This window comes from Nicotiana tabacum, chromosome 3 (genome assembly GCF_000715075.1).
Source record: "Nicotiana tabacum cultivar K326 chromosome 3, ASM71507v2, whole genome shotgun sequence".
Taxonomy (NCBI): domain Eukaryota; kingdom Viridiplantae; phylum Streptophyta; class Magnoliopsida; order Solanales; family Solanaceae; genus Nicotiana; species Nicotiana tabacum.
This window is the reverse complement of record NC_134082.1, coordinates 67,588,841-67,615,400: the sequence shown is the minus strand read 5'-3', so window position 1 is coordinate 67,615,400 and position 26,560 is coordinate 67,588,841. Positions and strand designations below refer to the sequence as shown.

The 26,560-nt window shown below is 35.2% G+C and overlaps 1 protein-coding gene across 2 annotated transcripts; it reads right to left on the bottom strand.

The window, feature by feature from the left end:
• Nucleotides 1-6,994: 6,994 nt before the first annotated feature.
• On the bottom strand, nucleotides 6,995-10,193 carry LOC107778658 (uncharacterized). 2 transcript variants are annotated; one of them, XM_075249519.1, is made up of 6 exons: nucleotides 9,889-10,193; nucleotides 9,449-9,512; nucleotides 8,759-8,848; nucleotides 8,584-8,682; nucleotides 7,775-8,104; nucleotides 6,995-7,293 (listed from the first exon to the last, which is right to left on the bottom strand). In XM_075249519.1, the coding sequence occupies exons 3-6, from the start codon at nucleotides 8,786-8,788 to the stop codon at nucleotides 7,201-7,203; spliced, it is 552 nt and encodes a 183-aa protein (XP_075105620.1). In that variant the 5' UTR covers nucleotides 8,789-8,848; nucleotides 9,449-9,512; nucleotides 9,889-10,193; the 3' UTR covers nucleotides 6,995-7,200. The 2 variants fall into 2 exon arrangements, with proteins under 2 accessions (XP_075105620.1, XP_075105621.1); XM_075249520.1 differs by lacking the exon at nucleotides 8,759-8,848 and having other exon boundaries at nucleotides 9,889-10,188.
• Nucleotides 10,194-26,560: the final 16,367 nt, after the last annotated feature.

The window sequence follows — 26,560 nt, the reverse complement described above, 5'->3', positions numbered from 1 at the left end:
ATACAAAATTAAATTCTGAAATTCTAAAGACAATGTCCGGTGCTGCGAACGCTGGCGGTAACCTTGCTCAGCTACAATAGTAATACCTTCAATTAGCTAATATCCCGCTACCGGGTGATCAATACCTGCAGCTGCACGCGAGGTGCAGGGAGTAAAGTGAGTACTGCGACCCAGTGAGTAATAAAAGTAACTACAGTCCGAAGATAAAAAAATCCAGTAAATACACAAAGTAAGCTAAAATCCAAATATACAGCAATATATGGAACTGTGCAGCTAAACAACAGTATAAATACAAATACATGAATGCAATGCAATGCATATGATGGTACATTCCAGTACCCATTGCGGCGTGCAGCCCGAGCCATCCATATTTATTTATCATCGACGGCGCTCACTGGGGGTGTGTACAGACTCCGGAGGGGCTCCTACAGCCCAAGCGCAATATCTTGGTCAGTCATTATTACCTGACCGGTCAGCCCATTGTTACCTGACCAATTTACATCATACAGTGCCATTGTTACCACTGTTTCAAGTATATCATACAGTGCCATTGTTACCACTGTTTCAAGTATATCATACAGTGTCATTGTTACCATTGTTTCAAGTATATCATACAGTGTCATTATTACCATTGTTTCAAGTCACTTTATAATCAGTCCAGAAAATAATATAATAAGCCCCTTGGGCATTTACAAAATAGAAGTTTCCAGCCCGAAATACATTTAAAATGTCATTTGAGTTTTCAACACTTAGAATTACGGCTAAGTTTGCAAAACAGTAATTAAAACCTTGGACTGAAATTAAATGATATTAATCCCCGAAGGATTCTACAAGTCGGCACAAGGCCCCCCAAACGTGGCATTAAGCCCAAATATCATCAATACATGTGTGTATCAGTCGCCAACATATTATAAGTATCAATACAACGTGCGAATCAGTCGCCAATATACTATAATTATCACTCGGGATGGACCAAGTCACAATCCCCAATCATATACGACCCCGCACCTGCCATGGGATGCGTGTCACGCCTCAATATAGCATTACTATGTGAAAGTCCGGGCTTTCAAACCCTCAGAACAACAGTTGCATCAATTACTCACCTCGAACCGACTACTTCTTTAGCTCGCAACGCCTTTGCCCCTCGAATTGGCCTCCACGTGCGTCGAATCTGCCCAAAATCGCAACGAATATGTCGCATTATGCTAAAGGGACAATACCTAATCGAAAGCAATCGAAAAATATCGAAATTCACGAAATTTGCAAAACCCGAGCCCCGGGCCCACTTCTCAAAATCCAGAAATTTTTACATCAAAATATTTCTTATATCGCCACGAGTCTATACATACTAAATTCACAAGAATCGGAGTCCATTTGACCCCTCAAATCCCAAATTTAGAATTTCAATTTCAAGCCTTATTTTCTTACAATTTGGCTATATTTTCATGAATTTCAAGGATGATTGCACAATATAATCTTGTATTTAGTTCATAGGACTTACCTCCAATCACTTTCCGTCAAAACCCCTTCAATTCCCGTCCAAAAGCTCTCAAGGTTGCTCAAAAATGCTGGAAAAATGGGTTGGGTTCGCGGATGAAATGTTAATATTTCGGAAGTACTGTTCACGGGTCACTATTCACGACACTGTTCACTGGTCACTGTTCACCCGCGCGGTTACTGTTCACTGCTGCAGAAAATACAACAGCTTTTTATAAATTTGCAGCACAGCCATTTTTCACTAAAATGGCTCTAACTCCATCATACGAACTCGGAATTAGATGATTCTTGTTCCTATAAGTCACAAATAATAATACGAACACAACCCTTCAATCAAAACTCAATTCAGAGCTCGTTTGCCTAGTTCAATACCCATTTCGCTCGTTAAACAATTAACTCACTTTTCACGTCAAAAACCCAATCGCGACTTGATGAAATTAAACCAAAATTTCCAGATCAGTCCTATAATTCATGATTTAAATCTAAAAGTCTCGAAATCAAATTTGGATCTCTAGAACTAAAAATGAACCTTTAGATCATTACGTTTATGCTCAAAACGGCAAAAATCTTCCAAAAATGACCCGTTGGGCATCCGAAACACACCCGAGGCCAGTGGGACCTCAACCAATCATGCCCACATAATTCATAACATCATTAAGACCTGCTCCAATCATCAAAACACCTCAAAAAATATCAAATTATCCAAAACTCATCGAATTCAAGCCTAAGTTTCCAAAAAATTTTGAACATACACTTTCGATCAAAAACCCGACCAAACGATGTCCGAATAACCTGATATTTTGTACACACATCACAAATGACATAACAAAGCTACAGAAACTCTCGGAATTCCATTCCGACTCCCGGATCAAAATCTCACCTATCAACCCGAATTCGCCAAAATACTAACTTTGCCAATTCAAGCTTAATTCTACCCCGGTCATCACAAAAATATTCCGGACACACTCCTAAGTCCCAAATCACCTAACGAAGCTATCCAAACCATAAAAGTTGCATTTCGAGCCCTCTAACACATAAGTCAATATCCGGTTGACTTTTCCAACTTATGCTTCCTTAAGAGAGACTAAGTGTCTCAAACCTTACCAAAACTAGTCCGAATGACTTCAAATTTTGCACACAAGTCACATTCAATATTACGGACTTGAACCAACTTTCAGAATCGCATTCCGACCCCGATATCAAAATTTTCACTTCCGGTCGAATTTTCTCAAAAACCTTCAAATTCCTATATTTAGCCAAATGACTTCAAAATGACCTCCGGACATCCGAATTTACTTTCGATTGCGCTCCCAACTCCAGAATCACCATACAGAGCTATTCCCAGACTCGGAATCCCAAACGGACATCTATAACTCTGAAATGTCTTCCAACCCAAGTTTATGAAATTCTTCTAAAATACTAACTTCCACAATATACGCCGAAATGCTCACGGGTTATCCAAAACCAAATCCGGACATACTCCCAAGTCCGAAATCATCATTTGAACATGCTAGAACTTTCAGATCCCAATTCCGAGGTCGTTTACTCAAAATTCCAATCTTAGCCATTTTCTTCAATTTAAGGTTGCCGCAATGAAAAGTTTCTTTCCAATTTGACTCCGAATTTCTTGAAATTCAATTCTGACCATACGTACAAGTCAATATACCTAAAATGAAGTTGTTCATGACTTCCAACTGCTGAACGACGCGTTAGATCTTAAAACGACCGGTCGGGTCGTTACAACTCTGTTCATAGAAATACTAGGGGTGTCTATATTTTGATTCCCTATGTGAATTATTATTCTATCATCTGTTCATGGATCTCAAAAATACGTAAGTTGGTAAAATTTATTTCATGATATTAATCAGAGACATAATAGTTTTATGACGCACTGAGAGATTTTATTAACGTATTTCATATGCATTCCATGCATTTATACATGCACGTTGACCCATGACCAGATGGTATTATATATGCGTATATATATGTATATGGGATATGGGAAAGGTTATGGTGTTATATATACACCATCGCCTTATCAACTGGTATACGATGATGATGTTGCCCACAGTGGCTGAAATATAATTCAGACGGCGTTATATATGCGTATATATGTATATATATGTATACGAGATATGGAAAAAAGGTTACTGCGTTATATACGCACCACCACTTGATCAGCTGGTATACGTTGATGATTCTACCACAGTGACTGAGATAATATGATGGGATGCCCTTAGAGGCTTGATGATATTATGTACGTACAGACCTATGCATTACATGATATTTACACGTATATGCATGACATTATAAATATTTCACGATTTACAGAGCTATCCAGACTTACAGGTTGAGTCATTTACTCCATGTTTCTCCATATCCTTTATATACTTATTTACACGTTTTACATACTCAGTATATTATTCGTATTGACGTCCTTTTGTTGGGGACGATGCATTCATGCCTGCAAGTATAGATAAACACCTTGACGAGCCCTCACAGTAAACGAGGTTTGCATTAAGCGAAGGATCGGTAAGACTCCACCTTATTCGGAGTGTAGCCGAGTCTATGAGTCATCGTGTCAGAGTTTTTCTACAGACTTATGGGTAGGCCGGTACCATATCCCATTTGATGTCAAATAATCCTAGAGGCTTTGTAGACAGAGATTCAGTTTGTATAGTATGTCAGAGGCCTTAATGGCCCATATGTATTCATATTGTAAGAAAAATCGTTCAGTGATACATTGTTTTTCACTTACAATTTTATATTATGAGTTGTGGCCATTTTGGCCAATGATAGTTATAAAAAGGAATGAATAAGTTAAAGAGTGGTTCGCTCTGGCCACTACGGCATCGGGTGCCAGTCACGCCTCCCCACTTTACACATGCCTACACTTTAGCATGTTATTATACTAATCCAGAAGCATGAAATCTGATAATTATTCATCATATTGAGCTTGTGATCGCACCGGGTGGATCCATCACATTGAGCTTGTGACCACATCGGGCAGATCCATCATATTGAGCCTGTGACCACGCTAGGCAAATTATAATAATGAGCCTGTGACAAAATCGGACTGGTGGCACGTTGAATTGGTTGTGCTTGTGTGTGGATAAGGATCTATCCCTCTAGGGTCACCCTCTCATGTTTCTCTTTTGATGGTGTACCCGCGGATTGTGAGAAACCGACGGGTTTCTAGTTGATGTGAGCTATGGGAGAGCTGGTTACTGTTATTGGATTGGGTTGCACGCTACACCATGCCTTATTGGATCGGGTTGCGCCCGCAACGGACTGTTATTTGGTTATTGTATTTCACCCTTATTTGCAATTTCCTTGATTGTTGCTTGTTGTACTTGCATATCTTCTTTATATGCTAGATTGTTGACCGAGTAAAACACTTTAAAATAAAGAATTTTGAGCATCAAAGCAGTTATACCTGAGATTTTCATGATTTGATCATATAGTTGTTCCATGCTTGTTGAAATTATGAATTGTACGGGCATTGGTGAGTATCATTTATAGTTCTTGCTTCTTGTACCTCGTCGAGGTTAGTTAGGATACTTATTGAGTACATGGGGCCGGTTGTACTCATACTACACTTTTACACTTTGCGTGTAGGTCTTGGTATGGCGAGGGCTTGCATTGAAGATGTACCTGCGTTCTAGTTATGGATATCACTTGCTCTTGGTAGCTTTAGATTTGAATTCTATTCATGTACATTTCAAACGTTTGTTGTATTTATTTCATTTCAGTTTTATAAATCTAAGTTTAGTGGCTTATGACTTATACTACTAGTCCTTGGGGAGTTGTATAAAAATTCAGTTGTTTCATTTTATACTTTTATCATTATCACTATATTGTGTCTTATTGTTATTTGGCTTACCTAGCGAGTTAGGTTAGGTGTCATCACGACGGGTTGGATTTTGGGTTGTCACACTTAATGACTAATTTTTAGTAATAATGTCTATTTGTGACTTATTCATGTAATTCTCTCAAAAAACTTCTACAAATTCCATGTTTTTTCATTGTTAATGTTAGTATTCCGTAAAATTAGCACGGTATAGCCAGTTTTCGGACTGGTCATTCAAAAATAGCCAGCGTTTACGAAGTCAATGAAATATAGCCACTATTTTGCTGCAACAGAGACCGGTCCAGCATAATATACTGGAGTTCGGTGCACCTGTGTATGAACTCCAGCATATTATGCTAGACCGGTATACTTTGCTGACTCCAGTATAATATACTGGAGACTGGAGCACCGGTGCTCCAAACTCCAGTATATTATACTGGACAATTATACTTGGTGGAACTCTAGTATATTATGTTGGAGTTCTAGTGTACTTATGCTGGAACTCCATCATATTATGCTGGAGTTCCAGCATACTTATCCTGGAACTCCAGTATAATATGCTGGAGTTCAAGCATACTTATGCTGGAGTTCAAGCATACTTATGCTGGAACTCCAGTATAATATGCTGGCGTATTTTTCGGGTTTTGAACAGTGTTTTCGCTCAGATTTATCTTTACATGAAAAGTGGCTAAATTTCGATTACTTTTGAAACTGGGCTATTTTTGAACGACCAGTTGTAAATCTGGCTATTTTTGAATTTCTCCCTACTATTCCGGTATGGTGGTAATTTAGCCCATGAGTTAAGCCCAACCTGTTGGCCCAATGGCCTCTTTAATAGAATGTAAAGAAAATGATATTACTAATATAGGAGTATAGTTTAACTTTTTAATTGCTGCTCTTTTTGAACACAAAAGTAGGTAGTATATTAGTTTGAATTTAATAACATCTTGGGAATTGTTATCCAGTTAAGATTTCCATCATTTTAGAAAAAATATAAAAAATAAAATTGGGTGGATATATTTTTTAATATGTGTGGAGAAAACTGCTATCATGATCAATCCGCTAATCACGAACATTGAATGTACCATGCTTCCAAGTTCAATGCTGAGTGCTGACCATTGGAACGGCTTACTTGCTTTCCACATTTTGCATGCATTTCTTAGAGGAGTAAATTCATACAAAATGTATAATTAGCTGAGATGGTGGAAAAGATTTTGGCTTGACTTATACAGGTCTATAAAACTTCAAGAGTTGTTTTGGGCACTACAAGAAAACGGGGTTATTACGGCGGTTATTTTAGCATATAATGGCGGTTTGAAACCGCCATAATACACATTAACGACGGCTTTTAAAAGCGCCACAATCCCGTCATAATTATGGCGTTTCTGGGCAAACCGCCGTAATTACATGTGAAAACCGCCATATTTTAACAGTTTTAATGTGCCTTTTATTTTTGCATATTAAGGCGGTTTTAAACCGCCATAATGTGTTTTTTCTGCTTCAGCCTTTTCACAATCCTATTTTTTCACATTTAGAGTCCTATTTATTGAATGATATGCTTTGAAACTTCTGTAGCACTTCATAATCAATTAAACCCAATATAGAATATTAAAAAAGAAAAAATATTCATTATATAAAACACAAGTATATCAAAATTACATCATCCAAATATTAATGCTTCAAAGTGTATTTCAACAGTAATATCCAAAAGATTCATAGTTGATCCAACAAAATAATCACAAATTCACACTTGCACAAGTATGCCAAAATTACATCATCCAAACATTAATACTTCAAATTGTATTTCCACAGTAATATCCAAAAGATCCATAGTTGATCCTATAAAATAATCACTAATTCACACTTGGACGATCATCATTGTTACTTTCATCTAAAGATCTTCTTGGTTCAACTGTTGATGGTGCATCACTTCCTAAATCTGGTGCCTGAAAAAAAGGAAGAAAAAATACAATCAATAAGCAAATAACTAAAATATTAACAGGTAAGCTGAAGTAGTAGGACTGGATTTACTATGAGACTCTTGTTTAGTCTGATAAATATACCAATAATAGTTTATTTGTATGAAGATTCGAAGCCAAACGACTAATCACTTTAATGAGAGGTTTTGTATTTTATTTCTGTTTTTTTGTCAACTGTTAACTGTTTAATTCTCTTTACAATTTGGAACATGACCACAAGTAAAAACTTCTGAAAATTTTTAAACCCCACACAATCTTTTCTCTATTAGCAGCCCATCATTTTCTTGGCCGCAAGTCCAGGTTTTGTTGTCACAGTTCCATCATTTCCAGCCAAAGCACTGTATTTATCCTTCCTAGTAAATTTAGTGCACTCATACGATAACGTTGCGGCATATAACCATAAGAAAAGCAAGTAACTAAAATTTTACTGTAGCAAGAGAACTTATACCTGTGGAGGAATGAAAAATAAGTGAGCAAACTCCTCGGGGATATTCTCTATGTTCCTTTCATATAAGCTAATTAGTGCATTTAATTTTGATTTCACATCTGTCATCTCTTGCTGCCACGCCGGAGTTGGAGCGGTAGTGCTAGATGAACCCACATAACCACGACGGTATCTCCCAGATGTTTGTTTGAATGCTACAGTTGGAACTACACCCAAGCCTAAACCTCGAACACAACCGGGGTGCTCAGGACCGAATACTATGCCAAGTGCATCATTTGGTGAAGGTTCATCAAGACTTTCTGCTCTTTCAGTTCGAATTTCTTCAATTCTTTCCTACAAAAATTGAAGAAGCATAAACTGAGCAATATGAAGGTGCTTGTAACTTGGAAATGACAAGAATTATACATTAAACTGCTAGCTAAAACATGAATCAAACCATTAACAGATCCATAACACCACATCCCAAAATGAAATGCAAATTATACCATATGGTCTAGCCAAAATTCCCGTAGAAGCAGCAGATCCCATTTAACGCTAATCTGCTAACATAACAACACTAATCACCTCATATATATCATTTCCGTAGAAGCAGAAGATCTCATTTCCGTAGAACACAAAAAAACCGCACTAAATGACTTCATATATATCAACATCAAAACTCACAGCAAAAAATATTGTCACCAACAACCTATCATGCATCTCAGACTATCAAAATGCTAGTGGAAATATTTGTGGAAACCCGTTAGACAAGCAATACCAATCTAAAATTAAAATATAATTTCACAGCAGAAGGCACCAAAAATGTTACTTACCCCAATCACCCTAGCCTCATCAGTTACATAACTCCCATCTTTCCTTTTATGAGTCTCAGTCCACATTTTGCCTCGATCAAAAGCTTTTCCCATCGCCTTCTGAAATTTTTAAAATGAATAATGTTAGTAATTAATTGAGAACATATATCTTATCTAAGTTAAGCGCTTAAACTACCATTGCAGCCCTTCTTTTAGCCAAACTCATAGCACCACAAGTATGAGGAAGTTGATTTTTTCGAATCTGTGCATTCTTCTTGAAACGCTCCTACAAATTAAATAGGTGAAATTCTATTATACAAGACCATTAATTAATTTGACAAGCCATTGCCAACTTAATTAACATGAAAAGTCACATCACTTCTACATTAATTAATTTTGAATGCAACCTCATATTGTAATCTCTTCAAATGCAGAATTGTTGAATGTCAAATACAGCTCTTTAAATGGTAAACAAATTAAGAAATGGTCTATTAATACTTGAAACGAAAGTACTATTTAGGTTTCTTGTACAGTTAAATTTTAACTTCAGATTATTCCTGCATTTTTGCTTTTAGTTTCAAAATTCATAAAGCCTAAGGAAAAACATAACCTGCAATAATTAGTGTATATATCCACTTAATCTGAACTAAGTTTTTCTCTAAAAAAATTTGCTTATACACAGTGTCAAACAGTTAACTTACTACTTCAGATTCTTACAGTTGGATGGCATATCTTTCTACCTATACAATTGGTAACCTTTTGATAGATAAGTTGAACCTATTATAGCAGAAAGCTCTGCTAATCCGCTAGTGACAAATGAAATAATCAATCTACTTTTTAATAAAAAGAAATCTGCTCAAAAGAAAGGACAAAATTAAACTGATACCTCTCAAATGTTTTACTGTCGACGTCGATCCCAATAGCTTCACCAACAGTTTTTGATCTCTCGGCTACATATCAAGCCCATATATAATATTTAGGTTAATATTAGCAATAACAACAAATTAAAATATCAAAATTAAGTGCATGCAATCAAAATACCAAACAAAGCAGCAAACATTTAAAGAAGTACCAAACTAATTGAATAGAAAAATAACAAAAAATGGACTCAAAAAAATAAAGAACTGAAACCATTAGAAAATTAATGTTTTTCTAGTAATAGATTACTATTTTGGATGTTATATATTTAATTGACTGAATGAATCATAGATTATCGGACTGAGGAAAAAAATTAGAAAAAATTGGGAAAAATCGCTATATGCATGAACCCTAATAAAGAGAAAAAGAACTTTTGGTACTAAACATGAACCCTAATCGCTACATTACCTGAGATTATTGAAGCTGCTAAATGAATTTCATGTACGTTTTCTAATTTGAATCTCGATTCTTCTAGCCGGAGAAACAGATTGGGAGAAATAGAAGAATCTGAAGTTAGAAAATTGGGAGTTCAATTTGTGCTAAACTATAAATGTTTCCAGCGTTATTAGAGGGGAATGCATTACCTCAGCTGCAATTAATTCAATTTTGTTATTAGAGGGGAAATAATGGCCACTATAAAAAAAAATTAATTCAACCGCTGGTAAAACGCCATTTTTAATTATATTTTGTGACGGTTATTTGGAACCCCGTAATATAACCGCCACAATAATTTCGATTTTTTGTAGTGGGGATTCATCGTGAATTGGTAAGTTTTACGTGGATGTCAGCAAATCAAAACTTTTCTCCTTTATCTGGACTATATAAATCTAAGAGTTCTTTCACATATATTTATTTTTTGAAGACATACGTCTTAAGCAGTGGATCTACTTCAATTTTGTACATGTTGTGCTTCAATCTAGGTTTTATCTAAGTGATAATCCATGCTATTCGTCATTATCTACAATTGTAAACTCATCTAGTTATTATCCAGTATCTATAAACATAGTGTGACTTGCTTATCCTTCTATTCATGAGATAAAGACGTATTCTTTTACCGACCAATGCCAACCAACATAACACTCACATAAATTATGTACATGCAGGGGCGAAGCAACACATCCTAAAGAGTGGTCAACTAACCACCCTTCCTCGAAAAATTACATTACATATATAAGTAAAATATTAGGTTTTAGCGGTATATAACATATATTTACGTACATGTATGGTCTATTTCGAAAGTGCCATATTAATTCACAGCTGTCAGAGTCATTCTCTTGTGCATACTTCTATGAAGTAGCTGTACATGCTATGAATCCAAATTATTGCTCTTTTCAGGAATAAAATTATATATACACAGTAAAAACTAACTTCAGGTTCCAAGATGATAGAAAATACACTCTACTCTGCAAACACCGAGAATTTGCATGATCGACTCTAGTGGCATGAAGGAATTGTCAGTTAAACACCTTTCCGAATAATATATATACGATATTGATTCTTGAAACATCCATATGTAGCGGAATTCCTTATTTTGGCACTATAAAACTCATCTAGCTAGTTACACCCTTTTTTTATTTTCTTTTATGCGGAAAGGGGGTTTGGGGGGGGGGGGGAGGATAAAGGGTGTCTGATGTCCTGAATTTTTAATACAGAATCAGATTGGCACGGCAATAAACTCTTATAAGTTAGGACCACCGTTAAAAGAAGATGCATTGCAGCTGCCCAAAAAAAAAAAAAAATGTTTCCACAGACTATTTTCTTTGGATCTTGGACACCTGAACAACTAAAATAGAACTTTTTCATTGGGTATATTAGTGCAAAAATAATTTCTACTATTAAATTATTACACACATGACCATGGCAACAAAACTAAACACGTATCAAAAGAGCTTCATCTAGGCAGAGGCACAGATGGGGGAGCAAATTCTACGAGTTTAACTTAACTAATGCTTTCGGCTCAAAGTCAATGAAAACTAAAATATAATAATTTACATTATTTTGATCACGCTCATTCTGAATTTGCTAGGTGATTCTATATCTTGAATTCGTCTCTGCATTTACGCTGTGAGAAAAAGTTGTAGAAGGTAATTCTATTTTACGGGAGGAAACTAGGACAACTAGCAATTGTTTTTGTTCGATTTGAAATGAAGGAACATTAGAAATACCACATATAACTTACTTGTCAACCATCCACGTAAGTCTTGTACTAAAGGCTGACACTACTCTTAAATTACTCACTAATCATGTTAAAGCATTAGATTCGTTGATAATTCTAGACCATTGAACTGTACGCATATCCTATTAGCTGTTGTGTTGAAGATTTCTTGCTTTCAGTTATGGAATTCAGTACGTGGTACTTTATTTTATTTTAATTATTTGGTATTCAAAATTTACTGGTCAAACTAATTTAAATTCGTGTCGGATAGTAGACATATTGAAGCGGTAAAATACTTCTACCAAAAACTTGTCTATTCTTAAAGCTCGAATTCTAGATCTCTTATCTAATTAATTAAGGGACAAAATTAACTTCAATCATCAGAATTAACCGGAGGTTTTGTGGAATATGTGACATTAGCATGAATTAATGGTTGACTAAGGCATCATTACAAAAGTCTTAACCTACCTAGATTAGGGATCAAATTACGGCGTAAAATATGGAAAGTCGAATTCTTAGGCATAAAAAATATATTAGAAAGGTGGATTATTTAATCTCGGCAGCTTAATCCATGCGCGAATATATATTTGCAGAAAGAGGCAAAGCCGGCTCAAACTCAGAGGACAAAATAAACAAATAAATAAAATAAAGAGTAATAGTGGCTGGGAGAGGGAGGTGATCAGCATTGGATTGGTAAAGGTGGAAGGAGGCAGGAAACTATAAAGACCGTGGCTGGCATATATTAGGACAACTATATTTATTTACACTTTGGTGTTCACATTAAACTGTGTTACTATATATTAAAAGCTATATAGAGCCATATAGGTAAACTGTCAAGTAAAAATGTAAATCTATTTTGAGCATATATGTCAAGTAAAAGTGAACAAAGAGTATAATATAGGTAATAAAGTTTATTAAATTACTTTTAATAAGTACTACCGACAGTGAATAAAGTTCATTAATTCACCAAGTATAGTACTACCGACAGTGAATAGTGTTTCAGTGAACGAGCAGAACCTGTGCTCTGATACCAGTTGTAGGGAATAAACCCCTTACCAAAATAATATTCACGGTAATAAAGCGGAATAATAATGTAGCACCGAGATACGGTAATTAACAAGAATAAAAGAGTAACAATGACACCAAGATTTTTACGTGGAAAACCCTTCTGAATAAGGGAAAAAACACGACCCCGAGAGGAGCAACTGATATCACTATAGTAAGGAATTTACACTTTGTAGGCCCGAGTAAAATACTACAAAGACTACTACAATACTCAAAAGAAATAACCCTCTTTTGATATTTCACCTCACTACAATATCGCTCACACTCTCTATTTTCTTTACAGACTATTTTCTTATACCTTGTCTGTGAAAAACTCACTCTTTCTTTCTCTCTTTGTTGGTGTGTAGAAATGAGAGTTGAAGCTCTTCTTTTATAGCCAAAGCTTCACTCTCTAAAGCCTACCATATTTGACAATTTACACACACTTTTCACAATTCAACAAAGTTGGCTACCAAACCAAAGAAATTCAACAAAGTTGGCTACCAAACCAAACTAATTCAACAAGGTTGGCTACCAACCAAACCAAGTCAACAAGGTTGGCTACCAAACCAAAGAAAACTTTTATTAGGCACATGCCTAATACTTCTTCAATGAGATGGACCTCATCACTATGCAAATAGGGCAAAAATAATTTTTTGTTATATCTAATTATTGAATTTCTTTTACGACATAAGAAAAAAAATCTACTTTAAATGGTAAAAGGTTTTCAAAAATTGCTGATATCTTAACTTTTTAACTCGGTTGTCTTACTGCTTTATATCCATAGTTAGCAATAAGTTGATTATCACTAGGAGATACCAGCTTCACTAAATGTGTGACATTTATCATCCATCACGATCGAAAGATGCACAATCACATAGATCCCTATCCATGCTATCCGCTTTTAAAGTTAAATAAATGGCATATAAGAACAGAATTAGCTTGTCTAGGTCATTTTCTAGCTAATATTTAAGGAAAATGACATTGTATAGCGCCCTCAAAGTAATAGCCGAAAAATATATATTTTTTGTATATTTTTTCTATATATACATACTTTATGTTATATATATATATAAATTATACAAATTTTATATACTTTTCGGTATCAAATATAAATAAGTTCAGGCGCGGGCTAAAAGTGAAAAAATCCTAATATTTATGTAATTAGGATATGCGAAAGGGACATAAAGATGAGCCAGGGGTAGCAAACTAATTAACATATATATGTTTGTCACAGACATGATGCCTACCCCTTCCTCTGAAAATCATAATTACAAAGTTCATCTCTATATAAAACTGAATTTACCACGACTAAAAAAAGCTACTACTCTTAGTTAATTTGTTTGATAAGTAAAGTACGTTGTGAATGATTTTACAAAGGATGGTAAATGTTTAAAACTCCTATTTTCTTAAAAGATGGCTTAGCAATACCAATACAAGTTGTTCTTGAAAAAAACTAAATGGACTCTGGATCTATGATTATGTGTGTTTTGGTTGCATATAGTAGCTGTATCAATAACAAGGGCATTTGCAGCAAATGATTGTACAGACAAAATTGAATGGAACCAAACTCCAAAGCTTATTAACATCTGAATAAGGTGTGGTTAGTACTATATACCACTAAATTAGACCAAAAACTTTATCTTTTGAATAGAAAGGATGGAAACAGAAATGTGGACAGTTAAGATTATGTACATCCCACATGATAAAGATACCTTAATGACGACATTGATGTAATACTACTAATTAAGCATAGTATTGCGCAATCAATTAGCATATTATTACATTATTTCTCAGATTACTATATTTCATTATTCAAAATTATATGTTGTTGTAACTCAATTTAACCTAATTGTGTAAAATATTAATACATTAGCTGTGCACATAAATTATTTGAATTCAATTTTATATAATAAATACTCCAAGTTGGAAGATGGGAAACATGAGCTTGACTTGTCGGGATAAACATGACACCAATTAGCTTAAGCAAAATGAAACAAAATGCATAATTAATAACTCATCAAAAGCATATGACAGGGAATCCGCAGCATACCATGCGCATCCTCTTGAATTTTCTTTAATTTAATTAATAATATATAATTAATCAGCTTTCCTTAAAACAAGGGGCATAATCAACTGAAAGCAGCTGCCAGCATAGGAGCTAGAATCTCCTATATCTCTCTCTTTCACATTTCAGCCTTATCCTATCTTTTTTTTTTTATTTTTTTTATTTCTTACCCAGTGTACGATAATTATATTGGGACTCAATTAAATCCGAATTTGTGCCGAGAAATTTTACATGGGGTAAAGCGCTCCATAATAAAGGCGACGACATACTGAAAAGTACTCGAACCTGATAGAACGAAAGAGTATTTATCATTCCACCACTAACCTTGTAGGTATCCTTATCCTATCTCATGACCGCCATTAAGTAGACTTTAACCCTTGTTAAACTTATAGGAATAGGTATAGGAATAGTAAATTATCTTAACTCTTATTAGTGATCTTATCCTTCTTTCTTAAGATTAACGCCATCTTGAAATAGATCATGAATTATCCAGTTCAATGCAAATATAGCAACCTCTTTTTATAGCGTAGCGACATCTTGATTTTGTAGAATAGCTGAGATGAATCATGATAGAGCAGTAATTTCCCATGCTTGTGACTTTTGTTAGTGTAGTATATACTTTATATGATTTTAAAATCATAGGTCTATCAGTGCATGCCATGGCCTCCAAATTAGTTTGACACATCTCCACTTTCATTATTACTTCTGCTAATAAACTATTATCGTTCATTATTAAAAAACAATAGAGAGAGTGGGTGTGAGATGTGTGTATATAAATTCAATAAGGGATTGTTTAGTATGAACGAAAATATATTTTGAAAAATTATTTCCAATTTTCTCAAATTTGGTTGGATTAAATATTTTAGAAAATATTTTGCTTATGAACTCATTTTCATTCAATTGGAGAAAAATGACTTTTCTACCAAAAGGAGATAAAATATTTTTCAAAACTTTTTCTCAACCTTCCCCACCTTCCACCCCGACCCCCATGCACCCCCTTTCCCCTTCCTTTTGTGCCCCCCTAATATCGCCACCGCCACTCTATCCAGGGGCAGATTTAAAGCCTAATTTCTGGGGTGCGTGAACTCATGGTCTCTCCGACAAACTAGGTATTTTATGTACATATTTTCTACAATACATCTAATATTATCTGCTGGCGCCCATGCTATAAAGAGGCTAAATGGTGCCCTTGGTTGAATGTTAAGTTATTTATCTAGAGGAGCAGGGATCAATTCCCATTTTTACTTCCTTTTTTTAGTGGTGCAGCTATGTTATAAAAATCCTAGATCCACCTCTGACTCCGGTTCCTAGATCCCGACCTACCACCCTCTCCTCATCCTTACCCATTTCGTCCCAAATATTGATTGCCTAAATTACATATTTTCTAAAAAAATATTTGTTGCTACCTAACCAAATACCAGAAAATAAATAAGAAAACCACTTATTTTCCAAAAAATATATTTTCTTTTATACCAAATAAACTTCAAAGTTTAAATATTTATAAATATTTGACTATAAACTGGATCTACTATATAACATAGTTAGGATACTATATATAAACAAAATGTGTATAGATGAATTGAATCCTAACTAGCATGCACGCAAACATGCAGCAGATAAATGTACATTATCTGAACCCTGACCAAAAAAAGAAAAGGTTAAGGAGAATTTCCCCAAGAAGAAGCGAACAATAAAGCATGCATTCATATCCGATAATATTTTGGCTAAAATAGGTGTCCGAAAACTGTATTTGGACTTGCGATGGTGTAGATAGGAATCAATACTTATTTGGAAAACTACTTTTATAAGGGTTTCTTGTCACATTAACCTTTACGGTAAAAACGAAAACAAATAGATGAAAAACCTAAAGAGGAAAAAGGTAAAATGGTTTACTTGTTGGAATGGTACTTCTTAGTTTGTATACTACATTTTCTGCGTAGTACAAACTGTTGGCGGCTACCGTTAAATGGGTTCCCACCTCGTGCAGCGAAATAATAGTAGTAGTAGTAAATTTCTTTACCTTAGTATTCAATGTTGAAGCTAATCAATAAATACATAGTGTATGTACTAAATTTTTACATAAATTTGTAAACTTAACATATTCAATTTACTGCAAATATTGATACGATAGTAGAATAATCCTTTCATCCGTATAACAAATCTTTTGAGAAATTGAAACAATTTATAATGTACCGCCAGTGAGCAACCAATTGAACCTGAATTCAACTATATAAATCCTATATTAAAAATAAATAAATAAAAGTATGCTCGCTCCATTTCAATTTATGTGAACGTGTTTGACTGGGTACGGAATTTAAGAAAAAATGAAGACTTTTGAAATTTGTGGTTCTGAACAAATCAAAAAGGGACCAGACTATTTGTGTGGTTATAAAAGTTTCTCACTAAAAGTATAATTGTAAGTTTAAACTAAATTATTACAAAATTTAAAAGAAAATCATTCTTTTTGAAATGCACTAAAAAAAATATGTTCGGAACGGATGGAAGTACTATTTAGATTAAAAATTAGTAGTAAAAAATTGAATCCCGATAGTACGATGGAACAAAGTTATGGAAGTGCGTGGTGATTGGTGGGCAGTGAGCCAGTGACAGAGCTTGGGCAACTAAAAGAGTTTGGAGTGAATGTATGAAGAGAGAACACGTGGACGGATAGAGTATGTGGTCCCCTTTCGGTAGTATTGGGGAGAGGACGCGTGTAAGAATTTCTAGGTTGCAACCATGTGCCCTTTCCTTGCCTTCGAAGTTGTCCTTTCACTGTCTCCTGTTTTAATATTCCCAATACTTGACACGTTTTGCTTTGGAGGATTATAACTTTGATCATGTATTTAGAGATAAAAACTTGAGGTTGCACTGTAATAATGCTCGTTAAAAGGGAGAGTCCCCATCCAAATTTTCCTTTCCGCGCTCGACTCTCAAATTAGCACTTACACCTTTTTGCAGATTCTTAAGCAAGACAATTTATGCAGTGTTCGGAATAAGACAGTTCTTTAATTTCTTGAGATCATTGTTACACATAATAATTAAAAAAAAAAAAAGATTTAATAGGTTAAGTCTCATTTATGCTTCTTAATTTGTGAGCTAATAAGCTGAACTCGGTTAAACCTGAAAGGGAAATAAAGTAATTGAATTCGTCAAAGTCATGCTGATATTTTGTGAACATAGAAGCTTTTTCAAAGACAGAAAAGATAGGAAGATAAAAAGGGAGAAAACTGAAAATGGAAGGACAGACAAGCAGGTGGTGAATAAGCAAGTTGTCCACGTAATACCACTTTGAATCAGGAAACTCAGTATACTCATATGTCTTTTTGTCTCTTAGAGATGCATGCAGTGATCCTCTCTTTCTTCCTTTTTGCCATCAAAACTAAACGAGGGGTAAGGGAGGGTCCAAAATATGGATAAATCATAAATCTCATCGTGATAATGACTTCCTGTTCTTCTCTTTGCAGACAAAATGAGAACGTTCAAGACTTGTAAAGCTTCTCTTCCAACTCAGCAGGAAATTGAATTGATGGTCATGTACGTACTAGCTACTTCACTGCAAAATAGTTAAAAGAAAATAATTAATCACTCATATTATCCATTAAAAAATGGGTTGGATAATGAACTATTTAAAAACGGATCAAATATGAATAAGAACCATAATATCCATTTAGAAAATGGTTAAACAATGGATAACCAATGAATTTAACTTTTATATTTGTAAAGCCTCAAATTGAGGTTCCCAAGTTTGGGAGAGCAGGAATTCTCTCAAAAGTAATCATATTCAAGAAGTCATAGATAATATGATTACCCATATTGTCCGTCAGTTAACCCGTTTTTTATCTGTATTAAATATGGGTTGAGTCGAATAATTTATCATTTTTTTTTCATTACCGTTTTCAACCCGAACCATATCTGATCCGACCCGCCCGTTTGTCACTCCTACTTGGGACCATCGTAATTAGATGTCTTGCGTTAATACTTTATATAAACCATACCAATTAGTTGGCACATATTTTAGTTATGGTAACACGTTTATTTCAGGTCATTTTTATGTCTTTTGATCGGTAGAAATTAAGCCACTAAATATATATATATATAGAGAGAGATTTTTCATTTTTATTGCGTATAATATTGTTATGAAATTATTTAAATGATGGATGCATGTCGGTAGAAATTCATATAACGAACTAAATTTATTTGGGATTGGGTGTCATAGTTATTGTTGTGATATTATTTAAATTACTTCAATATCTTTTGTATATTTATACGTCGAGAATCCTAAAGTATTAGTCTTTACGTCGGACTTGTTTCATTAGGAATTTTTTTTATACTACAAATCTAGGTATTCTTTAAATCTTTAGATCCGATGAATACAACTATAATTTCAGTATTTCACTAGCGTTAAATCTTTTGAGGAGCTTGAATATTTTGTTTTAACCCTTGTTAGAATCAAAGTCTCGTCCAGTTTTCAAAGCACTTTCATAACTATTTTATCTTGTACTGCAGCGAAGCAACACTACTCCATAATGGACAAGATAGATAGTTGCCTTCAATAGACATATATGGGGTTTGTTGGAAGTCCCATGTTGTCGCATACTGTATTTTGCCTCCTCTGTATGAGTTAGCTTTTAAGTCAAGTTAAATTTAAGAATAATTGTTTTTATTAGGGTGGAGCCTCCATTAAGTTAGATTCAAGATTAATTTTTTTATTAGGATAGAGCCTCCATGTGTGATTGGGGCGGCTTGGCTAGTAATTAGCCACAGATGGAGGAAAATATGACTTTACTGCTTTCAATGTGGTCAGCTTTGGGATCCCAAACAACACCTCTCTCAAACTTTTTATAGAGATTCAAAATTTAAAAATATACCTTTTTTTAACTGTCAGTGCTTGAAATGTGTTGTGATTAATAATATAGGTTAATTAAGGACATCCGTGCACAAATATCTCACATTCACGTAGGGTTCGAGAAAATACCGTACTTTAAGGAGTGTGATATAGACGGTCTATCCTAATGCAAGTATTGGTAGCAGCAAGAAACGATGAATCCACATTATAATAACTCAGTAAGCACAACAAGCTTTCAAATCAGAATACGAGTCAATCGTCTCATTTAAAATCCAGCTTTTGGTAAAAATCATTTGAAGATGCTTTTCAACAGTTTCAATAGAAGTTCAATACAATATTGTCACGCCCCAACTTCGGGAGGCGCGACCGGCGCTCAATCGAGTGAACCCAACTGAGCAAGCCTTATCAACCGCTATCTACCCAACTCGATAGGAATAAGGAAGTCATGCTTACCTTTATTTAAACTAGGAAAGATAGTACATTCAACATCTTAGTTCATTTTATATCACAATATTTAAAATGTGGTTAAACTTCCAAGGTTCCATACAAGTTATAGTGTAGAAGAAAGCAAGAGTACAAGGTTACAACACGGTCCATTGACCTATCCAATACCCATACATAACCCACACAAACGTCTAGGAGCCTCTAGGGATACAAAAGAGTGTTGCAATACTTGTCGGTAACAAGGCTCCGGCTATACCTTACGCAAATACCAAAAATAAGATTTTCGGGAGGAAAAGCGGCATGAGCCACGCAGGGCCCCGAGAGGAAAAAGGGGCTCACCAATATAGCTGACGGGAAGTGAAGGAGTGCTACTGTCGGTGGACTGGAGTACCTGCTATAGAACCACCTACAATCATAACACGAATGTAGCGCCCCCGACAAAAGGGACGTCAGTACATTTCAATTGTACTGGCATGTATGAACAAACTTTACCCAAGTAAAATCAAGAAATACACAGGTAACAAACAGTAATAGAATCAACAACACAATGCACATGAAAGGAACAACCAAAGCCAAACAAGTTCCACAATCTCTCATTTTCCCCTTTCAACATTATTTTATCACATCAATGGTTTCACAACTTTCACATATTTTCATTTCAATAGTGATTTCGATAACTTTTTCACCCTTATTACCTCGGCCACCCTTATCACCACAACCCACACCTTATAACTTCGTGTTGCAGCGCGCAACCCAATCCCACCGGACAATTACATTTCACACGACAACACAACAATTCACAAAGAGGTTTCATAGACATCAATACCATTTCCATTATATGCAACAGTCCGTATACAATTTAAGTCACAACGATAATTGCCGCGACAAGTCACGTATGATATTACCACAGTTGTTTCAATTGCATCAATTACGATTTCTTTCCATCATTTGTTACACAGCTCTTACCACATAAGCACCTTCACACACACACACACTTGGCTTGTTGCCATTTACTTACACCATTATATCAGGAAACTTAGCCAACAATATTCAAGGCATATTAATCACAAGAATTCACAAATGGTCCACATAAATAACACATACCAATTACTCGTACACCAAACAAGGTGACTTTACAAAGGTTAAAGTTAGCCAACAACGTTCAAGGCATATTAATCACAAGAATTCACAAATGGTCCACATAAATAACACATACCAATTACTCGTACATCAAACAAGGTGACTTTACAAAGGTTAAAGCTAGCCATACATACGTTCAAGACATATTAATCACAAGAATTTACAAATGGTCCACATAAATAACACATACCAATTACTCGTACACCAAACAAGGTGACTTTATAAAGGCTAAAGTTAGTCATACATACCTCAAATTCGCCCTTAGTGATACTACAATGATCCAATACACTTAAGCAACCTCAATCTACAATACAACATTCAATAGGGCCAATATTAGTAATAAATTTCGTAACTTATGCCTTTTAGGCATATCATCAAACACATTGTAGTTATAGAACTTTACACCCCAAAACTATAGTATTGGTTCACCCAACTATCACCATTAACCAATAATTCACTCCACCATTATTCCTAACCAATTTATAACTTCCAACAACATATGTGTGACAACCCATCTTCACCCAACCAACAAAATTCCATCAAATAATCACCTTCCAATCTCTACAATGACTATGTATTTATATTAGGAACTTGTGGCTTCTAATCACCACACCAAGAGTCCCAATACTTAATCCACACTCATATACCCATAATAAATTCATACATGTAAGTCTAAGGGGGGTAGGATTACCTTTTGGAAGAAATCTTGCAAAACCCTCCTTGGAGTTCTTGAAGAAGTTTCTTGAAGATCTATGTGTTTTATGCGTAGATTTCATCAATACTAGTGTAAGAATAATGGAATTTTACACCAAGTTAATGAAGATTGCTTACCTTGAAGATGGGAGGTTGGAGGTCTTGAGAGGGTGAAGAAAACCCCAAAATTCGAGCTTGAATGATCAAAAAATGAAGAAAATGTAATACCCCTTCGGTTTTACACTGGCCAGGGGTATTTTAGACATTTTACATGTTCCACCGCGTTCCGCCGCGGTCTGCCGCAGTTTACAGGCAGAAAAACCTTGGTTTGCCGCGGTTTGCCGCGGCTGCGCTCCTGGGCACGCTGGTAACGCATGTCCAGTAAAATGGTCATAACTTTCTGTATACACCTCCAAATGACGAACGGTTTGTTGAGTTGGGAACTAGACTCAAAGGGTTTTAATTTGATAGGTTGTGCATCACTCAACACTTTATATAACTAGAGATATGCTTGTCCAAAGTGAGGTCTTGTGCGCATTCACTTACAACTTTAGCCTATTATGAAATTTTTCCAACTTGGCTTAGACTTAGGCCTCTCCTTAGACCCTAAACTACTTATAATATGACTTATACACTTATTAACTTATCTAATTGATATCCATTATATCATGAACCCTCACTTGCACACAAGATAAAATAATTAGCCTATCTTGACACCACAAAATCTTATATTACTTAGCAAAATTTCCCGGGGCTTTACAATATATATAAAATATTTGCTTCATTCTTCTACATGAGTTGTTCTTTTTGTGCACCTTCTTTTTTTTCTTTTCACACCAAAATTGACCTTCTTTATTTCTTATTTGCCCAATCAAGAAAGCAAATTGGAATCATTCTCTTTCTAGCCTCTAGGCTCTACTGTTTCATAGCTATTAATATATGGCAACAGATTTAAAATGTGTCCCGTGGCTATATCCGTGCCACATTACCCCCTATAGACTCTAGCTTGTCCCAGTGATCATTCATGCATTATTCTGTGCTTTTATTCTTTGGTTAATTTCACAGATGTTGATTCAGCTTTCAAGTTATTCCGTCAAAGTTATAAAATTATTTTTTGTAATGGAAAATATGTTTCTATGAATTTATATCACAAAAATAAAATGTCAGAAATACTAGATTCAATCTTGAAATAAAAACTACTATTTGACTCACCTAAAAAAATTAAAAACTAATAATATGCCACATAATAAAGGATTATCGAGTATTCGAGTGTTAAATCGGGTTGGAAAATGATTTTTTTTTTTTTTTTGTGAGGTGACATATGGATATATTTAGTAAAGGTAATGAGTTGCTAGAAAACAGTACTTGCATGGAAATTTTATACGTGTAAAAGCCTATTGTTTTCCGGGGACCGAATTTAACATTTTGATCATTATTTTATTTTTATAATATATTTAAGATATAATTTAATTATTTTTCCATTAAAACGGTCCCTTTATCTATTTAGTACAATTAAAAAAAAAATTGAATGAGCATAGCTAAAATTAACCTTTTATTCTTGTAATTCTTCATCTACGTACCGTCAGGGTGCTTGAAATGACATTGGGCATACCGATATATGATTGTCGTGACTAGGGGTGTTCATAAAAACCCGAAAAATCGAACCAAACCGAAAATCAAATTAAAGCGATCAAAAAAATCGATAATTTTTGGTTTGGTTTGGTTTTAGTTTTGAATTTTAAAAACCGATCAAATTTGGTTTGATTTTGGTTTTAATCAGAAAAAAATCGAACAAAACTGACTATAGGAGTAGCTATTTCAAATTTATTACTACACCTATATATATGTATATTGTTATACAAAGTTTCAAAAAATTTATGGTAAATGTTAATAGTTTGCACTTTTAATATATTTCTTTACATTTACATTCTAGTTTGATTGGTAGTTTTCTTTTGTTTAATGTAAGAATCCATTTCGTGTTAAAAATAACATATTTTTAATTGAGTCCTTAAATTATTCATCACTATGTTTCAATTATCATCAATATATTTTGGTAAATAATAGATTTCTCAAAGGGCAATTGATTTGATAGTGTTATATTGAAAATGTGGTCGCCGGAATATGTGTTTGGTAGTGTATGTCTTATATTTAAGAAAAAACCGACAAATAACCGAAAAACCGACATAAACCGAATCGAGAAAAACCGACTTAAATGATTTGGTTTAATTCTAATATTTGAAAAAATGACTTATTTGATTTGGTTTCTTTTTAGGAAAAAAACCGATCCAAACCGAACCATGAACAACCCTAATCGTGACTCGTGAATTTTGGCGTCGTCTATTGATGTTGTTACGTAGTAATTAGCTAGCTACCAGTAGTTATGTTGCAGCATTTATTACCCTCTGTTGATCAGCTTAATTACTCTTTTGTTTACCAACTTTATCCAGCTTCCTAGGGTATATATTGGTTGATAAATGTCGCCGTCATCAAAGCAAAAGCCTTCTAATCTAGGCGGGAGTGGATAAAGAGATTAGATGATCATCACTTCATCAGATATTCACATGCTTCTTCCAAGATTCAAGAGCAAGAAATCCACATAAATCCGTATCGTCTAATTGATCTTAAAAAAGATTCCAATACATGTACTAGTACTAGTTGTATTGGGTAAAATCGGTTCATATTAAATGATCGTATAATAAAATGATATACGAAATGAGAAACAGATAGAAAGCGAGACATGTAGAAGTTAAGACTGATCAGTCTTGGCTGGCACCAAGAAACCTCTGAAGGGAATGTTACTCATGAAGACAAATGAATACCTGTCACTCGATAACATTCAATGAAGAATATTCTACAGTATTAAATACATAGACCGTAATAGAGAATATGGCATTCATAGACAGCCGTTACACATTATTCAATGGCCCCCATAATTATTATTTAAGAGAGGCTTGATCTTAGGACTTGTTCCCTAGGTGCCACTATAAATAAGGATTCCAACAACTATTGTTGGAAGGAAATTTTCTGACAATCTTATATCATATACTAGTCAAAGCTTAATAATATTTGATCTCCTTGCTTATAAATATCGTTATTACTGCCTCCGGAAGCTTCGCTCCCAGAACCAAGATCTTTGCTATCTTATTTCGATTTCAACGCTATGTCTTACATTCTTATTTAATTTATTTAATTTTTGGGATCAAATCAATTCGCTTGTCTATAAACCACGTATAAATTCAACTATACCGTTTTACGAGTAAATAGTTTGGCGCAACCATGGGCTTAGACAGTTGTGTAATTGAGTTGATCCTTGCATCTATTACTACCCTATTTGATTCGTTGTTCTTAGCAAAAAATCATAAAAGCGGAAGATATTGATGTCAACATCGCACACAATATTGAGGCTCAAGAAAATCAGCCTCAGCATGAAGACTCGATCAGTGATTCCCGCAATAAGGGGGATAAGGCCACGCCGGTCCATGGCAGGCAATATCCACGACATGTTCGAGAGGCAACTCCTAATAATGCTAAAGACGAGAATGTCGCTAAAATAGTAAGAATCCTGAGGGAGCAACAAAAGGCCATTATTTGCCACCTTTCACGAAAGGATCAGGTCATGACGGAGTTAGGACGGGCGTTGTCCGGTGCTTCCAACAACGCGAATGGACGAGGTCCAGTTCCTCCCGGTGCCCCCGCAAATCAAACAACGCAGAGGGTTGACAATAACACCCCGAGGGGCGAAGTCGCCTTCAACGGAGCCGGGGGGAACGGTAGCGGATCCGGTAGTAACAATGAAAGTGATCTCTTTAAAACCGAACTCATGCGATTTATGAGAGAAATAAACTCCCGAATGTTTCAAATTTCGGGTGCACCGCCAGTATTGAAAGGACCGAATTCAAAGAACCATACCCAATTGCCGTTCAAACCAAGCGCGGCACCAGAGTTGATCCTGAAGCGGTTCAAGATGCCAGACATGCCAAAACATGATGGGACTTTAGATCCTCAGGAGCACATCACCACATATTCAATGGCAGTGAAGAGGAAAGACTTAGCTCCGCACGAGATTGAGTCGGTCTTACTGAAGAAATTCGGGGAGACCCTCACGAAAAAGGCCCTGACATGGTATTCGCTTTTACCCCAGCACTCAATAAATTCTTTCGAGATGCTTGCGAATTCTTTTATCAAGGAATGTCGGGTCCAAGAAGTTACAAGCTCGAAAGGCCGACATATTCAAGATTGCACAAGGAGAGCCCGAATTGCTATGGGAGTTCGTGACCAGATTCCAGAAAGAAAGTTTGTTGCTACCGGCCATACCAGACGAATGGGCAGCTGAAGCATTTACTAAAGGGTTGAATTCGAGAAGTTTCGATGCTTCCCGAAAATTGAAAAAAAGTCTACTTGAGTTCCAAGCAACAACGTGGGTGGATGTTCACAATCGGTACGAGTCGAAGATAAGAATTGAGGATGACCGGCTCGATTTTTCGGAATCAACCAAGGGTCGGGATCGGAGAAGAATAAGAAGAAATTGAAGGATGATTTCTGATGGGTTTTCAATATCTTTGCCTTATGCTTCTTATGTTTTGATAATCTAACAAACGTATTGTCAAAAACCAGATAAAAAACCTGACCCACCTGGTATACATTTCAAATGAACAATGTTCAGTCTGATCTCTAGCAAATTAGTGAACAA